Source organism: Heloderma suspectum, chromosome 16 (genome assembly GCF_057233095.1).
Source record: "Heloderma suspectum isolate Gila_16-S chromosome 16, 16-S_ref, whole genome shotgun sequence".
In the NCBI taxonomy this organism is placed as follows: domain Eukaryota; kingdom Metazoa; phylum Chordata; class Lepidosauria; order Squamata; family Helodermatidae; genus Heloderma; species Heloderma suspectum.
The window spans coordinates 19,380,346-19,394,897 of record NC_139473.1 but is presented as its reverse complement, the minus strand read 5'-3'; the positions used below and the strand labels follow the sequence as shown (position 1 = coordinate 19,394,897).

Below are 14,552 nucleotides of genomic sequence, written 5' to 3'. Positions count from 1 at the left end.
TGGCTAGCAGAGCGGAACAAGAGAGCGAAGACTTGGGGGCTGCCTAACCTGCAGTGATGGGGGTTTTCCATATGATTTTGATCTGGAAAATTGTCCTGTGCAGATGAAGTTAAATTGCATAAGGTCATTTGCATCAGAAAAAGTTCAGTTTGATTCGGAAACTTTTCTGATGCCCTAGAGAGTTGATCTAATTTAGTATGTTTATTTTACTTGTATTTAAGTTTTTTTTTTAAAAAAAGCAATGCACCATAAGTATTTCACCGGCAATATTCGAGGGGGGGAAAATTAAAACACACTTAGGGCACAATCCTATACATGTTTAGACAGAAAAAATTCCTACAATCCTATGCATGTTTAGCCAGAAAGTCCTAGCCATGTTTAGACCGAAAAAAGTCCTACAACTCCCAGCATTCCCCAGCCAGCATGGCTGACTGGGGAATGCTGGGCATTGTAGGGCTTTTTTCTATCTAAACATGCGTAGGATTGCACCCTTAATATAATTTAAACGTTACATTATGTAGACATTTTTATTGCAATACTTGTAAAAATTTAAAGACAATAGGACGTGCTTTCCTTACATTGTCTGTGTACATTGAAGAAAAAAGCAAAAGTACTGAAAACCGTTGACACCGAAATAAATTTTAGCAACTGAAAGAACTGTGCATGATATGCTGAAAAGTGCTCATGTATTTCATCAGAGTTCAACTCCCTTCCTCTGAGGGCTCTTGGGCACCTTCAGTTTTGCTGTCAATCCTTATTAGCTCCGTTTCGCTCTAAGATGGCGACGTATTTCAGTGATGTCTATGTATTCTCTCACATGCTTGCTAGGGTGAATCACCCAAAAAAGTTTAATTACCATGGTGAAACTGCCGTGCTTGCCTAATATTGCATTTGTGACTGGCATGCATGCATTTTTACTAATGAGCTTACCAAATGGGAAACATTTCCTGGAAAAATAAAGCACTGGAAAAATTTCCATTTTGGAAACATTTCCACCCTGCGTCGCTGGTGAAGAACGGGCTAGGGCCGAGCGTGAGCAACATAGAGCCTGTGGCCTCCCCTCCCCTCCCCACCCAGCTTACCCCCTGAAATCAGATTAAAACCATTTGAGGGGGAGGCATCTGTAGTGGCTATGGGGCACTAAAAGGGTCAACATTAGCTTGTTCTGACCCTTTTGACAAGTTAATTTTGACCCTTTTGGTGTTCTGTAGCTGCTACAGAGACCATTTTTCAAAATGGTTTCTTTATTGGTTTGTTTTTCGGCCGGGGGTGAGTGTCAGGGGTGTGTGCGTGAAAATGGCCCCCGGACCTCCCCCAGTTGCGCACCCCTGGGCTAGGGTGGCACATAGCCCTTGCTTCTGGTCCCTGTTTGAAAAGGGCTTTCACGGGTGTGGGAGATGCTCAGCCCCTGGACCTCCCTGCAGGGCGAGCTCAGTTTGCATGGCATCGGACACCACCCAAATAGCCACAGTCCATTGACAGCCAGAAGCGCAGGATCCAACTGCAATGCGACCAGGCCCCGTGGGCTGTTTCTGTGCGGCCCGGGAGCATCTCGCTTGATTGCAGAGTTTCTGAACGCTTCCTTCTGTCTTCTCTCTGCAGAGGAATCCAACAAGAAACATCCTTTCCCTTGCCCCACCTCGTACCGCACAGCCCTGACTTACTACTTGGACATCACCAATCCGCCGCGCACCAACGTCCTGTACGAGCTGGCGCAGTACGCCACAGACGCCAGTGAGCAGGAGAAACTGCGCAAGATGGCGTCCTCCTCTGCCGAAGGCAAGGTGAGCCCTGGTTGCCCTCTGCAGCTCCCCCTGCAAGCGGGGAGGTTGCACCTCTGAGAGCCACAGAGGAGAAGGTGTTGGTGTCGATGCAATTTAAGAGGTGGCGCAGTGGCGGCGACTTCCGGATGTTGCCGGACTGCAAACTCGCATCAACTCCAGCCGGTGGTAAAGGGTGATGGGAGTTGCACTCTGACCACGTCTGGAGGGACTGCAAGATCCCCTCCAAATAAAAATAAAGGTAAGGAATAAAACGGGCATCAGATCTGAATCGGATTAAAGCGGCCGCGCAGTCCAACTAGCGAGAGAGGACGACCGCAGTGCAAGGATCTAAAAAGTGGCAACACGTTTTTAAGGCTGAATAACCTGGGAGAACGAAATGGTCCTCGCCTGGAACGAAAAAGGCCAGAAGGAAGATTTTCGAGGAGGAAGTTCTCACCGGGCGAGCCTCTCTGGGGAGGCCGTTCTGCAACCAGGGGGGCCACCACTGAAAAGGCCCCCTCTCTAGTAGCCGCTCGCCTCCTTCGTGGCTAGCCCAGCACTCCGGCTCACTGCTGTATCTTGTTTGTTACATCCCTGCAGTCGCTGTACCTCACCTGGGTTGTTGAGGCCCGAAGGAACATCCTGGCCATCCTGCAAGACACGCCCTCTCTGCGCCCCCCAATTGACCACCTCTGTGAGCTGTTGCCCCGCCTGCAGGCTCGCTACTACTCCATCGCTTCTACGTCCAAGGTTAGCAGTGTTGGGTGAGATGGGGGGAGTGGTGCTGAGGACCCTCCCCCAAATGGTTCCTGCCTCAATGGATTTTGTCTGGTTGCCTGTTTTGTTAAACCCCAAAAGAACTGGATCTGGTTCTTTCCCCCCACTCATGCCAGTCCCGGTGGGAAGCTGTATCCAATACCAGTACATATATCTGTTGCTTTTAGCCATAGGCCATTGCAGAACGACAAACATGGGAACGTCTGCGGGGAAGGGTGCAAATATAAAGAAGAAGGGAAAAATTGGACATTTCATTTAAAAACATTCACATTTAAAATGCGCCTTAAATCTGACTTAAAATTACTCACAGAATCTGACAGTGAAATCACTGCCAGTAAAACACTAGAAATGAGATAAGATTACACATGAAGAAGAATAATCCTGAAACTTTTCGAGCTGGGGGAGGGATTGGGGAGGGCTTTTGAATTAATATTAATGTGTTTTTGTAATTTCTTAAAAAAATAAAATAAAAAAGTCAGCCTATTGTAGCTTTAAGCTCCTGCTGCCCAGTACCTCAGCCTTAAGAGAGCCATTTCAACCTTTGAGAATGGGGAAAATCTGCACAAAAGCTGGGAACCCACCAAAGATAGGTGGTTTGGGGGGAAGGGGGTGGAGCCAGGGGAAGGGGCGGGGCTTTCTGGGGGACCCTGGAGGGCTGGGTTGGGATGGCCCGCTTGAGGTTCAACACCCCTGAGCTAGCGGGTCTCCGCCAGCCAGCCAGCCTCCCAAGTCAGCTGACAGCTTTCTCTCCCACTCCTCCACCTTCCCAGGTGCAACCAAACTCCGTCCATATCTGTGCCGTCGTGGTGGAGTACACGACCAAAACGGGCCGGATGAACAAGGGCGTGGCCACCAACTGGCTGAAAAACAAGCACCCCAACGAGAACGGACATAAGTCGCCGGTGCCCATGTACGTCCGGAAGTCCCAGTTCCGGCTGCCCTTCAAACCCAACACGCCCATCCTGATGATTGGGCCCGGCACGGGAATCGCCCCCTTCATGGGCTTCATCCAGGAGCGGGGCTGGCTCAAGCAGCAAGGTGAGTTGGCCTTCCCAGCCTTGCCACTGAGGCAGAGACACGCCAGGCAGCCTCCGTCCTCGCTAGGCCCCGTCCCGAAGTTGGGCTCGGCTGAGGGATGATCCTTGTTCCAGGCAAGGAGGTGGGCGACACGGTGCTCTACTACGGCTGCCGTCACAAGGCGGAGGACTACCTTTACAAGGATGAACTGGCCAAGTTCCTCGAGGAGGAAGTTCTCACGCAGCTCCATGTGGCTTTCTCAAGGGACCAACCTGAGAAGGTGAGACTCCTCCTCTGTCTTGTCGGCTGGGCCTCACCTGCCAAGCAACCGGAGGGAAGGTGGTTCCGTTCCTCTGAAGCAGGGTGGGAACCTCTTCCTGCCCAGCGCGCGGAACCCGGCTTCAGAGAACCTCTCCCGAGGAGGGGAGGGCCAGAAATACCGGCACATTTGAGCTTACAGCTCTTCCTGCCAGGATCTAAGCCTTAGGAGAGGCGTCCCGACCTTTTAGGTGTTTGTTATTGATCTGTTACACTTCTATCCCGCCTTTCCTCCAAGGGACTTGCACATGGCCCTCCTCCTCTCCATGTTGTCCTCACAACAACCCTGTGAGGTAGGCGAGGCTGAGAGTCGGTGATGCCAGGGAGCTTCATAGCTGAGTGGGGACTAGGACCCGGATCTCCCGAGTCCCCGTTCAGCTCTCTAACTACGGCACCACTCTGGCTGTCCAGTGTGTGTGTGTGTGAACAAGTGGCACAACCAATGGGCAGGAACAGGCAGCTCTAGAGCAGACCAGGCCGAGTGGGAACTAGAACCCAGATCTCCCGAGTCCCGGCGCAACACTTGCCGCTACCCCACACTGGCTGTCTTGTATGACGGGGAAGCGATGCAAAACAGTGGTGGTTTCACAGGCTCTAGGTTGGGGTGTTGTGTAAATCCGGCCCCGTTTAACCTCAGAACCTGCACCAGGTGGGTCCGAACATGTTGAACCTCTTTCAGCCCCGAGGCTGAATTTAATCTGGGAGATGCTCTCGTGCGCCTCGTTCTTGGTGTGGGCAGGGCCTAAGTAAAAAGGCAAAGGGCGTGGGGCTTGTGTGCCGAAAAATACCTGTATGTTGTAGCTTACAGCTCTTCTGCCGGGAGCGAAGCCCTAGGAGAGGCATTCCAACCTTTTAGAATGGTTTAAAACTGCCCAGCAGCCAAGAAAGAACTGAACCGTGGGGGGAAAAGAGGGTGGGAGCAAGGGAAGGGGGTGTGGCAATCTGGGGGACCCAGGAGGGCCAGATTTGCCCCCCGCCCTAAGGGAGGGCTGAGGTCCCCACCCTCAGTCCAAACGGGGAGATTCGCGCTCGGCAGGCCTCTTGGGGGTGATTGGACGAGATGGTGTCCCACAAGCATGGCGTTGTGGGAAAGAACTCTTGGCCTCCTGCCTGGGCCTCGCCAGTCGGGCAGTGGTCCCAGGATCGAACTGTGGCTGATGCAAGCCTGTCCCAACCTGGCGCCCTCCAGATGTCTTGGGCTTCACTCCCATGGCCAGTGGTCAGGAGTGCTGGGCATTTTAATCCAAAGCATTTGGAGGGCCCAAGGATGGCGGAGGCTGACCTTTGCCCAACCTCAAAGCTGCCTTCCTAGACCCCAGGGGCCAAGACCCTTCCCAGTTGGGCACTATGCCCGGAGCTGTTAGTCTCTTGATTGGCATATACTTTGTGCCAGGGTAATCGAAAGAAAGGCTTTGCCCAGGGAAAGCGAAGCCTTTCGCCAAAATGAGAGTCAGTGTGGTGTAGTGGCTAGAGTGTTGGACCGGGAGTTGGGAGATCTGGGTTCTAGTTCCCATTCAGCCATGGAAGCTCACTGGGTGACTTTGGGCCAGTCAAAAACCCTCAGCCCAGCCTACCTCACAGGGTTGCTGTTGTGAGGATAAAATCGAGGGAAGGAGGGTTATGTATGCCACCTTGGGTTCCTTGGAGGAAAAAAGGTGGGATATAAATGCAACAAATAAATAAATTCTAGCCTTGCAACCCACGGTGCTGGGGAAGGCGAGGAGCGGTCTCGTTTCCTCCTCCCTCCCCTGCCAGCAGTCATGAGGACTAGAATCTTTTCCCAAACGTTTTAAAAGTGATGGCACATTCCATGCTTCATGCCATACGACTGCTCCTATCCTAACACCCTGCTTTGCCTCTCTAGATTTATGTTCAGCACCTGCTGAAGAAGAACAAGGAGAATGTTTGGAAGCTAATTCACGAAGGAAATGGCCACATCTACGTGTGCGGGTGAGTGTGGCGGAGCTCATGTGGGTGTGCGCTGCCACCCCGTTCCTCCTTGCAAGTCCTCTTTCCGCTGGGAAGTGCAGGGATTTCGCTCAGAAGCCTGGCGTTGGTCACGTTAGGTCCTGCACAGAGCAACAGAACAGCCAAACAGTAGCCCTACGAGGAGAGACTGAAGGAACTGGGCATGTTTAGCCTTGAGAAGAGGAGACTGAGGGGAGATAGGATATTATTGTTTTTTTTAATTATTATTATTATTGTTGTTGTTGTTGTTGTTGTTGTTGTTATTATTATAATTATACCCCGACTTTTCCCCAGTACTGGGATAGTGCTGTTCAAGTCCTTGAAAGGCTGTCCCAGAGAGGAAGGCCAGGATCTCTTCTCGATCATCCCAGAGGGCAGGACTCGGAATCATGGGCTCAAGTGACAGGAAGCCGGATTCCGGCTGAACATCAGGAAAAACTTCCTGACTGTTAAAGCAATATGACAATGGAACCCATGACCTAGGGCGGCGGTGGGCTCTCCCACACTGGAGGCACTCAAGACGAGGCTGGACAGCCATCTGTCGGGGATGCTCTGACTTGGATTCCTGCATTGAGCAGGGGGTTGGACTCGAGGGTCTTCTAGGCCCCTTCCAACTCTACTACTCTATGATTCTAGGGTTGGAAGGGGGCTATAAGACCATCGAGTCCAACCCTCGAGTTTAAGCAATGATGTTTAAGGCTGTATTTTAAATTCACCGTTTGAGAAATGAATTTGCAAAGCTCCAAGATTTATATAACACAAAAAGAGAAGTATGTAATTAAATCAATATATCTCCTAGCCGCCTTTCAAGACTGCCATCTTGCTGAGGCGGCTTACAGTATTACACAGTACAGTTCAATATCAACAAATGATAAAAAAACACCTTTAGACAATTTTTAACTAAGCCAGTTAAAATATAACAAGTAGAATAGAAAACAAAAATGTGGGAGCAGCTAGTTCAATAAAACCTCATCGGTTAAAAGCTAGGGAGACCAGATGAACCTGCTTAAAAGTGGCCGCAGATGGAACCAGCCATATACCTCTCAGGAGGAAATTCCGTAGTGCAAGGCCAACACGGAGAAGGCCTCCTCTTTCTAGAGCCAACCAACCAGTGGTGGGCCAGTGATTACGGCCCCCAAAGACGATCATAGAATCATAGAATAGTAGGGTTGGAAGGGGCCTACAAGGACATTGAGTCCAACCCCCTGCTCAGTGCAGGAATCCAAGTCAGAGCATCCCTGACAGGTGGCTGTCCAGCCTCGTCTTGAATGCCTCCAGGGTGGGAGAGCCCACCGCCTCCCTAGGTAATTGGTTCCATTGTCATACTACTCTAACAGTCAGGAAGTTTTTCCTGATGTTCAGCTGGAATCTGGCTTCCTGGAACTTGAGCCCATTCTTCCGTGTCCTGTGCTCTGGGATGATCAAGAAGATCATAGAATCATAGTTGGGTCAGTAGAGATCATCTAGTCCAACCCCATACCCAGTTCAGGCTCTGCACTGCAGGGAGCAGCTACAGCATTCCTGACAGGTGGCCATCCTGCCTCTTCTTAAACACCTCCAAGGAAGGAAAACCCCTTGCCGGACAACCCTTAACCGTTAGGATGTTTCAACCAATGTTAAACCAAAATCTGCTTTTCTAATGTTCGTCGTTGGTTCTAGTCCATTTCTGCCCATTGGTTCTAGTCCTGGAGCAGCACAGATCAGCTTTCCTCCACCTTCTGCATGACAGCGTATTTCAGATATTGGAAGGCCGCTCTCATGTCTCCCCTTAATCTTCTCCACGCTGAACCTACCCAGCCCGTTCTTGAAACGTGGGCAAGTTTGGGTGGGCAAAGTAGATGACCCTCCTTGTGATGTACAGAGATGCCATTTCCTGGATCCCGCTGCCTCTGAATTCCCACAATAACACTGTAGTGTCTGCGCTAGTGACACACTGGGCTGCCGTCTTACATTTGTAATGCTTGACCTGACATGGGTCTTCCCTGCTCAGTCGGTTGGTCCATCTAGCCCAGTATTGCCGACACTGACTGGCAGCTGTGCTCTCCAGGGTTTCAGGCAGGATTCCTTCCTAGTCTGAAACCCTGGAGATGCCGGGGATTGAGCCTGGGACCCTCGTCATATAAAGCAGGGGCTCTGCCACTGAGCTACAACCGCCCCCCCGCGCAGAGTGTAGGTTTGTCTTCCCACCGAACCAGATCTGGAAAAGGGAGAGAAACCTAGGCCTCAATTTTAAATCATACTTAATTTTTTTTTTAAGTATTCTCCGTATCACCGTGATCATCCACTTGTGTCCACCTCTGGCCATATTTGGATCCTGTCCTTCCTCGAGGAGGTTCTGAGCCACATCTCAGCTGCACAAAACTCCTCTGGCATTGGCACAGGACCGTCTCCCAGCCTGCCCAATGGCCAGCCGCTGAGCTTCACAGCTGCGCTGTGTCTGGGGAGGGTGGTGTGGGGGAAAGGGGGCTCGCACATCCAAACGTGCCCTCCGGCTATTGCTTCGCATGGCCTGACTCACTCATCCCCCGCCCCCCCGGTCTTCTTCCTTCCAGTGACGCCCGCAACATGGCCCGCGATGTTCAGAACACCTTCTACGAGATCGTGGCTGAGTACGGGAACATGAGCCAGCCGCAAGCAGTGGACTACGTGAAGAAACTCATGACCAAGGGGCGATACTCCTTGGACGTCTGGAGTTAGGGGGTGGGGGTGCTTGCTGCATCGAGGGGTGTGTCGGGTGGCTGGGAAGGGATCCCCCGGCTGCAACCGTGGGGGAGGGGGGGCGATGAGCTTGCGTGCGCCTGCGCATCCCCTCTTAGACTGTGCCACAGGGTGAGTCCGATGGGCTCTGGCTTTCATGGGGAGGGGAGACTATTTCGAGCAGCTCTGTTTACCAGAGAACTCCAGCATGACTGTCTCTCTCTCTTTTGACTGCCGCTGCTGCGGGGACCCCTGGGTGGATGTGGGTTTTCTGCCCCTTCTCTGTGCATCAAACTCCCTTGAAAAAAGAAACTTCATCTCTGTCTCAGCTTGCCCTAATCTCTGCCCTAGTAGAAGCTGTGAAAGTCAGCTTCAAAGACATTCTGCCTGCCTGCCTGCCTGCCTGCCTGCCTGTCTCTCTCTCCGCCTGTTAAACAGGCAGGGGGCCTTTCCCAGGCTGCTCTGAGGGACACAGCGTTTCAGAGAGACTTTTGTCACAGCCACAGAGATGGCATCGCTTTGCATTTTTTGGAAGCGACCAGTGACCTGTGCTGCTGGGATCCCAGCGGGAAGATGGGAAGGGCATGTGGGCCAAAGGGAAACGGCCGCCGCAGGGTCGTCCTGGGGAGGTGGAAGGGCTCGTTTGACACGAGGGCGCAGTGGGGTAGCAAAAGGTTGCAGAAGAAGCCCATTACATGACACCCTTGCCCTCGTCCGTGCTCGGGGGCACCTGTGGATGGGGACGGTACATCTGGCCAGTGCACCGCAACCTGGACTGGAGAAGGCCCTGTCTGTCAACCCCCCTCTCCCTTGCTCTTCCCTTCCAAGCCCGTTCCTGACGAGGCTTCGCCCTCTCCGTGGGCCTCCGCCACTTTGTTCCTTAGCGGGTGAGATGGGGGTGCTTCCCCCTGCCGGGGAATCCCAGGCCGGGGCGGAGCCTGACTGTGGCGCTTTCAGTCGCGACGCTGCTCTTCTCGGCATCCTCCCCAGCCGCAACGCCGCTGCGAACGGACCGCCACCGCCTGCTCGCTCGGGAGTCGGCCAAGCAGAATGTCCTCTGAATGTACATAATTTTAAGGAACTTGGTCTTGGAATAAAAGAACCCAATTCTTTTTCTCGGTCTCCTTTCTGGCTGTGTGTGTGTGTGTGTCGGGGGCTTGCGTAGCTGCATGTGAAATTGGAGTGGTGCTGCTAAGAATGTAACAGGAACCCTGCTGGATCAGACCCGAGGTCCGTCTTGGCCAGCATCCTGTTTTTCCCCATGGTGGCCGGCCGGATGCTGGTGAGAAGTCCCCAAGCAGGGGAATGTCTTGTTTTGGAGATAATTTTGCAGGAATCTGCAGCCCAACTTCCACTGGGGAACCAAAACCTTGGCCAGTTGTAAGATGACACTTCGAGCATCAGCAAGAGCTGCCCGCTCCTGTTTGTCCTGAGCGTCTGGGATCTGGAAAGACGCTCGCAGCACAGACGGGTTCTGTTTTGTCTTGACAGTAGCAAGCTGTTAGTCTGCCTCCTCCTCCATCGATCTAATTCCATTTTTAAAGGCATCTCAGCACAACAGCCGTATATCTCTTAAGGCAGCAAGTCCCCTAAATGCTACATTGGGTGGGAAACTTGAGGATCTCCAAATGTTTTGATCTGTAACTCCCAGCAGCTCTAGCCAGCATAGCCAACGGTGAGAGATCGCGGGATTTGTAGACCAAAGCATCCAGAGGACCACAAGTAGACATGTATAGATTTTGTTAAATCCATTCCACGTTTTGTGGATTGTCAAGTGTCTTTCGTTCCGTCATCTGCTCATTGACAATGTCTTTTTTTTTTTTTTTAACCAGAATTTTGTTCTGCTTGTGCTAATTTGCACTGGTGTTCACGCGTGCTAGTGCACGTTAATGTGCATTAATGCTAATGTGATTTAGTGCAACCCACAGCCCAAGTGAAAAACTGGTTTGCAAGTCCACAGAATCCACCTGACTCAGAAAAAGCTGCTCTACTGCAGAATGCGCAGGTTGGATTTGTAAAGATCTGAACTCGTTGAGTCCACTGCGGATTTCTTTGATACCCCTATTCTTTTGCTATTTTATATATTCTGGTTTCATGAGAAGGGGAAGGGCGCTGCAAATCCTTACACAGCCATCTCCTTGGCTTCTTGGTTCCCAGCAGGCATTACCTGACAACACATGAGCGATCTTGGCTGCCATTGTCACCAAAGCATTGCTTTTGAAAAAGAGGAAGTGGAATTCTGCACCGAACTCCCATGTTTGGTGCTTTTCCCCTAGTTTATTTTATTTACAAAATTTGTATACTACTCCACATCCAAAGATTTCAGAGCAGTGAACAGCAGAGAAGATAAAAGAATGAAAGCCATGTTGAAATAATTACTATTTTTAAGAAGAAACAAGAGTTCTGAAAAACCAAGTTCTGATAAAACCACGGCCAATCACTCAAGGAAGCCTTCCCGAAATAGCAACGTTTTCAGGAGGTATCGGAAGCAACACAATGTTGGCGCCTGCCTGTCCTCCAAGGCCCATAGGAAGAGGGCCACCACACTGAAGGCCCTTCCCCCCTGCCCCTGCTACCTGCCCACCAACACCCCCCCACATGCCTATAATGTCTCTAGTGCGCAGTGTTAACTTTAAAGGTGTACTATAACCAACCTTTTTGTGGAAATGCTGGGGTCTCTCTGTTCGTAGGCCGGTTAGCTTCTGTGCTGGAGGAGTCTCTGATCTTTCCCCATCAGTTTGCGGTGGCCAAAATCTGCTTCGTTCGCACTTGTGCCCCTCTGTTGGGCTTGCCTGTGCACCACCTGGCTCGAGCGAGTGAGCCAAGCCTGCACCTGGGGAAGGTGTAAGAGGGTTGGGTTTAAGGACGAGTGGGCTGAAGAAAGGAAGAGAACTCTTCAGGCCTGGTCTTAATTTGGGGAACACCTCTACTTTCTAGTTGGTTCGTTTTAACAGAAACTATCGGTCGATTCCTGGCTCCTCCAAGCACCGTCGTGAGTTGCGAGCTGCTTGCTTTCCCTAGTGGGATAGCAGGCGGTGCTGGATAGGAGGCCATTGAACATCAATATACTGGTGCCACGCTCCTCTCTTTCTCCAGCTCAAGGATAACCCAGGGAGGCCACGGAACTCTTCAGCAGGGGTCTGGGTTTGGATCTGGGGCGGAGGGGGCTGAAACCTAACCCTGGAAAGGCAGAGGCCTGAATCAGGGATGTTAGGCCAAGTCCATCCTCCTGGTCGGCACTCTGAGCTTCCCCATCCACGAGCATCACTTGGTGGTCTCATGGCTGTTGTGTTTTTCCTCATTCTAAATGGTGGAAATGCTCCTAAGGCGTAATTACTGGCAGCAAAGAGCTTTAAGTGAAAACCTGCTATTGGGGGTGGGGTGGGGATGGCCCCCCACCCCCTTTTGCTTTTGGACTCTCCTGCCAGTGGAATGCAACCCCTGAGAGAGACTGCAAAATTGAACTCCACCCTGGGGCTGAAAGAGGTTTAACATCCATGCCCTGTGGGTTGGGAACCCAGCTGATCCTCAGGGATGGGGTTGCACACCCCCCCTCCACCCCGGACCAGGTACACGGCTTGGTGATGCTCCTGGATTTGCTGCTGTCTGGGAAGGTGGAAACATATCCTACATTACAACTCTGTACCTCTCAGACCCCTCACAGATCTGAGAAAGTGGACTATAGCCCACAAAAACTTCTGCCATAATAAATGTGGTGGTCTTTAAAGTTCCTGCAGACTTCGGTGTGTGTGTGTGTTGTTGTAACAACTACCGTGCGGGACTGTTGTCATTCAGTGCAATGTAGTTAAATGTATTGAGCTGGATCCAGACCTCGTAGGCTCTTTGAAATCAATGGGACGTTAGTCATTGCTGACTTAGGTTCCATTGACTTCAAAAGAGCTACTCCGAGTATGATTAAGTCTGGGTTCGTTCCAACTTCTTTTGTTTTGGGCTGTGAGACTGCTGTAGATACAGAGTAAGTGGGGTCCTTCCATAGGATTTTTCTGCTGGAAGAATGGGATGAGACACTCCTCACAGCTTGCATTTAATTTGCGCCCCTCTGTTGGGCTTGTGCATTTAATTTGAGACTCTATGTGCACTACAACCTTTCCCATCCTCGATGGCAGAGGAAGCGTGGCCGACGGCTCCCCTGGCAATGTTTAAATGCTGCATGTTGTGGTGAATACTCTGTTCACACTCCTCCCCCCTCTATCCTGCCTCTCTGAGACAAGCAAAAGAGAGAACATTTGCACATTATACACATTAATGGAATTCAAGTATCTCATGCTGCGGTGATTAGCTGCTTTGATTTCAATCCCACTTTACTTTTAGCCAAGTGCACAGGGGAGAAGTCAAACACCACCAGCTAATTACTTACACTAACTAGTGAGAATCATTATACTTGAGATGCTAGATCAGCCTTCTCCAGATGTCTCGGGCTATGACTCCCATTACCCCAGCCTGATCCCTGCTAGGAGCAGGAAGTGAGATGACTTGGATTCGTCCATCTCCACAGTTTACATCTATTCCATTTAGAAGAGTAGCATATCGGGTAAACACACCTTCAGCTTGATGTGCTAGTTGTCTTAAGTGCAGGGATTTGTGTGATTTCCCCCCCCCCCGCCCTTTTAAACAGGGATGTGTTTTTAAAAAACCCTGCAAAACAGAAAAGGCAAAGGCCCCAGTTAACAGCTCAAAACACACACACATGGTGCAGAAGACCCAACAGAACTGCACTAGACCAATAAAATAATTTTATACGTTTATAAACACAGCACTTAATGTATACATCAAATTATTAAGGGAGTGAATATTTCCAGTGCCTGTATATCATTTATAACAGTCATATCATTGTCATGACACAGATGCTCCTTTGTCTTATGTTCTGATGTGCACTATCAATTGTGATTCATTTGTTCTATACGTTATGACTGTATGGTTGTTATGACTGTTCTAAATGGTATCCAGGCATTGGAAATATTCACTCCCTTTATAACTGGCCATGTGCCATCAAGTGCTAAATTTATACACATTGTATAACATTAACTCATTGGCCCCGGGCAGTTCTGCTAGGTCTCTTGCAGCTTGCGTGTTTGGGTCCGAGCTGTTGTTTTTTAAACCAGCTCTACAACGCAAGAGCAACTCTTCTAAAGCACACAAAAATCTGACTTCGCTAGTATTGTTACTAGCTGGGACCAAGCAGACACCCCTGGTAAGCTCACAGGCAGGGCTTGGAGTCACCAATAATCGCTTCTTTGGCCCCAGCCTCTACCGCACCAGTCTCCCCAGTTTGCTGCCCTCTTAATTTGTATTGCAACTGGTCCATAAATGCTCCGAGGTTAGGGGTGAGCAGTCAGGTGGCCGTGTTTGCTGATGACACCAAAGTACTCAGGGTGGTGAAAGCAAAACCAGATTACGAAGACCCCTCCAAAGGATTGTCGCAACCGAAGCAAATGTAAAGTGATGCACACTGGGACAAAAAGCCCCCTAGCTTCACATATACGCCGAGTTTGCGGTGACTGACTGAGAAAGGAATCTTTGTGGTGGTGAACATCATGCTAGGGGGCAGTTGTGGTGAAAAGGTGGATTCCGTGTGAGGGATCATGAGCAAAGGGATCAAAATACAACTCCCAATACCATAATGCTTTTATTAAAAAAAAAAACCTCCAGTGTGCACACACTTAGAATACTGTGTGTCGTCCTCGTCACCTAAAGGGATACTGTAGAGTTGGAAAAAGTGCAACCCCAACGAGCAAGGGGCTGGAGCATCTCCCCTATGAGGAAAGATTACAAGATCTAGGGCTGTTTAGCGTAGAGAAAAGGTGAGGGAAGGGAGACATGAGAGAGGTGGATAAAAATTTGCCTGTTGTGGAGAACATGGATAGGGAGGCATTTTTCTTCCTCTCTCAAAATACCGGAAGCCAACGGGGTCATCGCATGAAGCTGACTGGTGGAGATTCCGGACAGATCAAAGGACAGAGTTCTTCACGCAGCGCAGAGTCAAACTATGGA

At 50.6% G+C, this 14,552-nt stretch overlaps 1 protein-coding gene across 7 annotated transcripts in view; it reads left to right on the top strand.

The window, feature by feature from the left end:
* Positions 1–9,652, top strand: part of POR (cytochrome p450 oxidoreductase) — a 78,406-nt gene extending 68,754 nt beyond the window's left edge. For 6 of the 7 annotated variants that reach the window (XM_084822815.1, XM_084822814.1, XM_084822813.1 and 3 more), the window contains 6 exons: positions 1,603–1,784; positions 2,364–2,513; positions 3,311–3,578; positions 3,692–3,837; positions 5,740–5,825; positions 8,396–9,652. In XM_084822815.1, coding sequence (XP_084678941.1) covers positions 1,603–1,784; positions 2,364–2,513; positions 3,311–3,578; positions 3,692–3,837; positions 5,740–5,825; positions 8,396–8,540 — 977 coding nt within the window. In that variant the 3' untranslated portion in view covers positions 8,541–9,652. The remainder of the gene's footprint in view (positions 1–1,602; positions 1,785–2,363; positions 2,514–3,310; positions 3,579–3,691; positions 3,838–5,739; positions 5,826–8,395) is intronic. The other variant, XM_084822816.1, reaches the window with a different exon arrangement.
* The last annotated feature ends 4,900 nt before the right edge of the window (positions 9,653–14,552 follow it).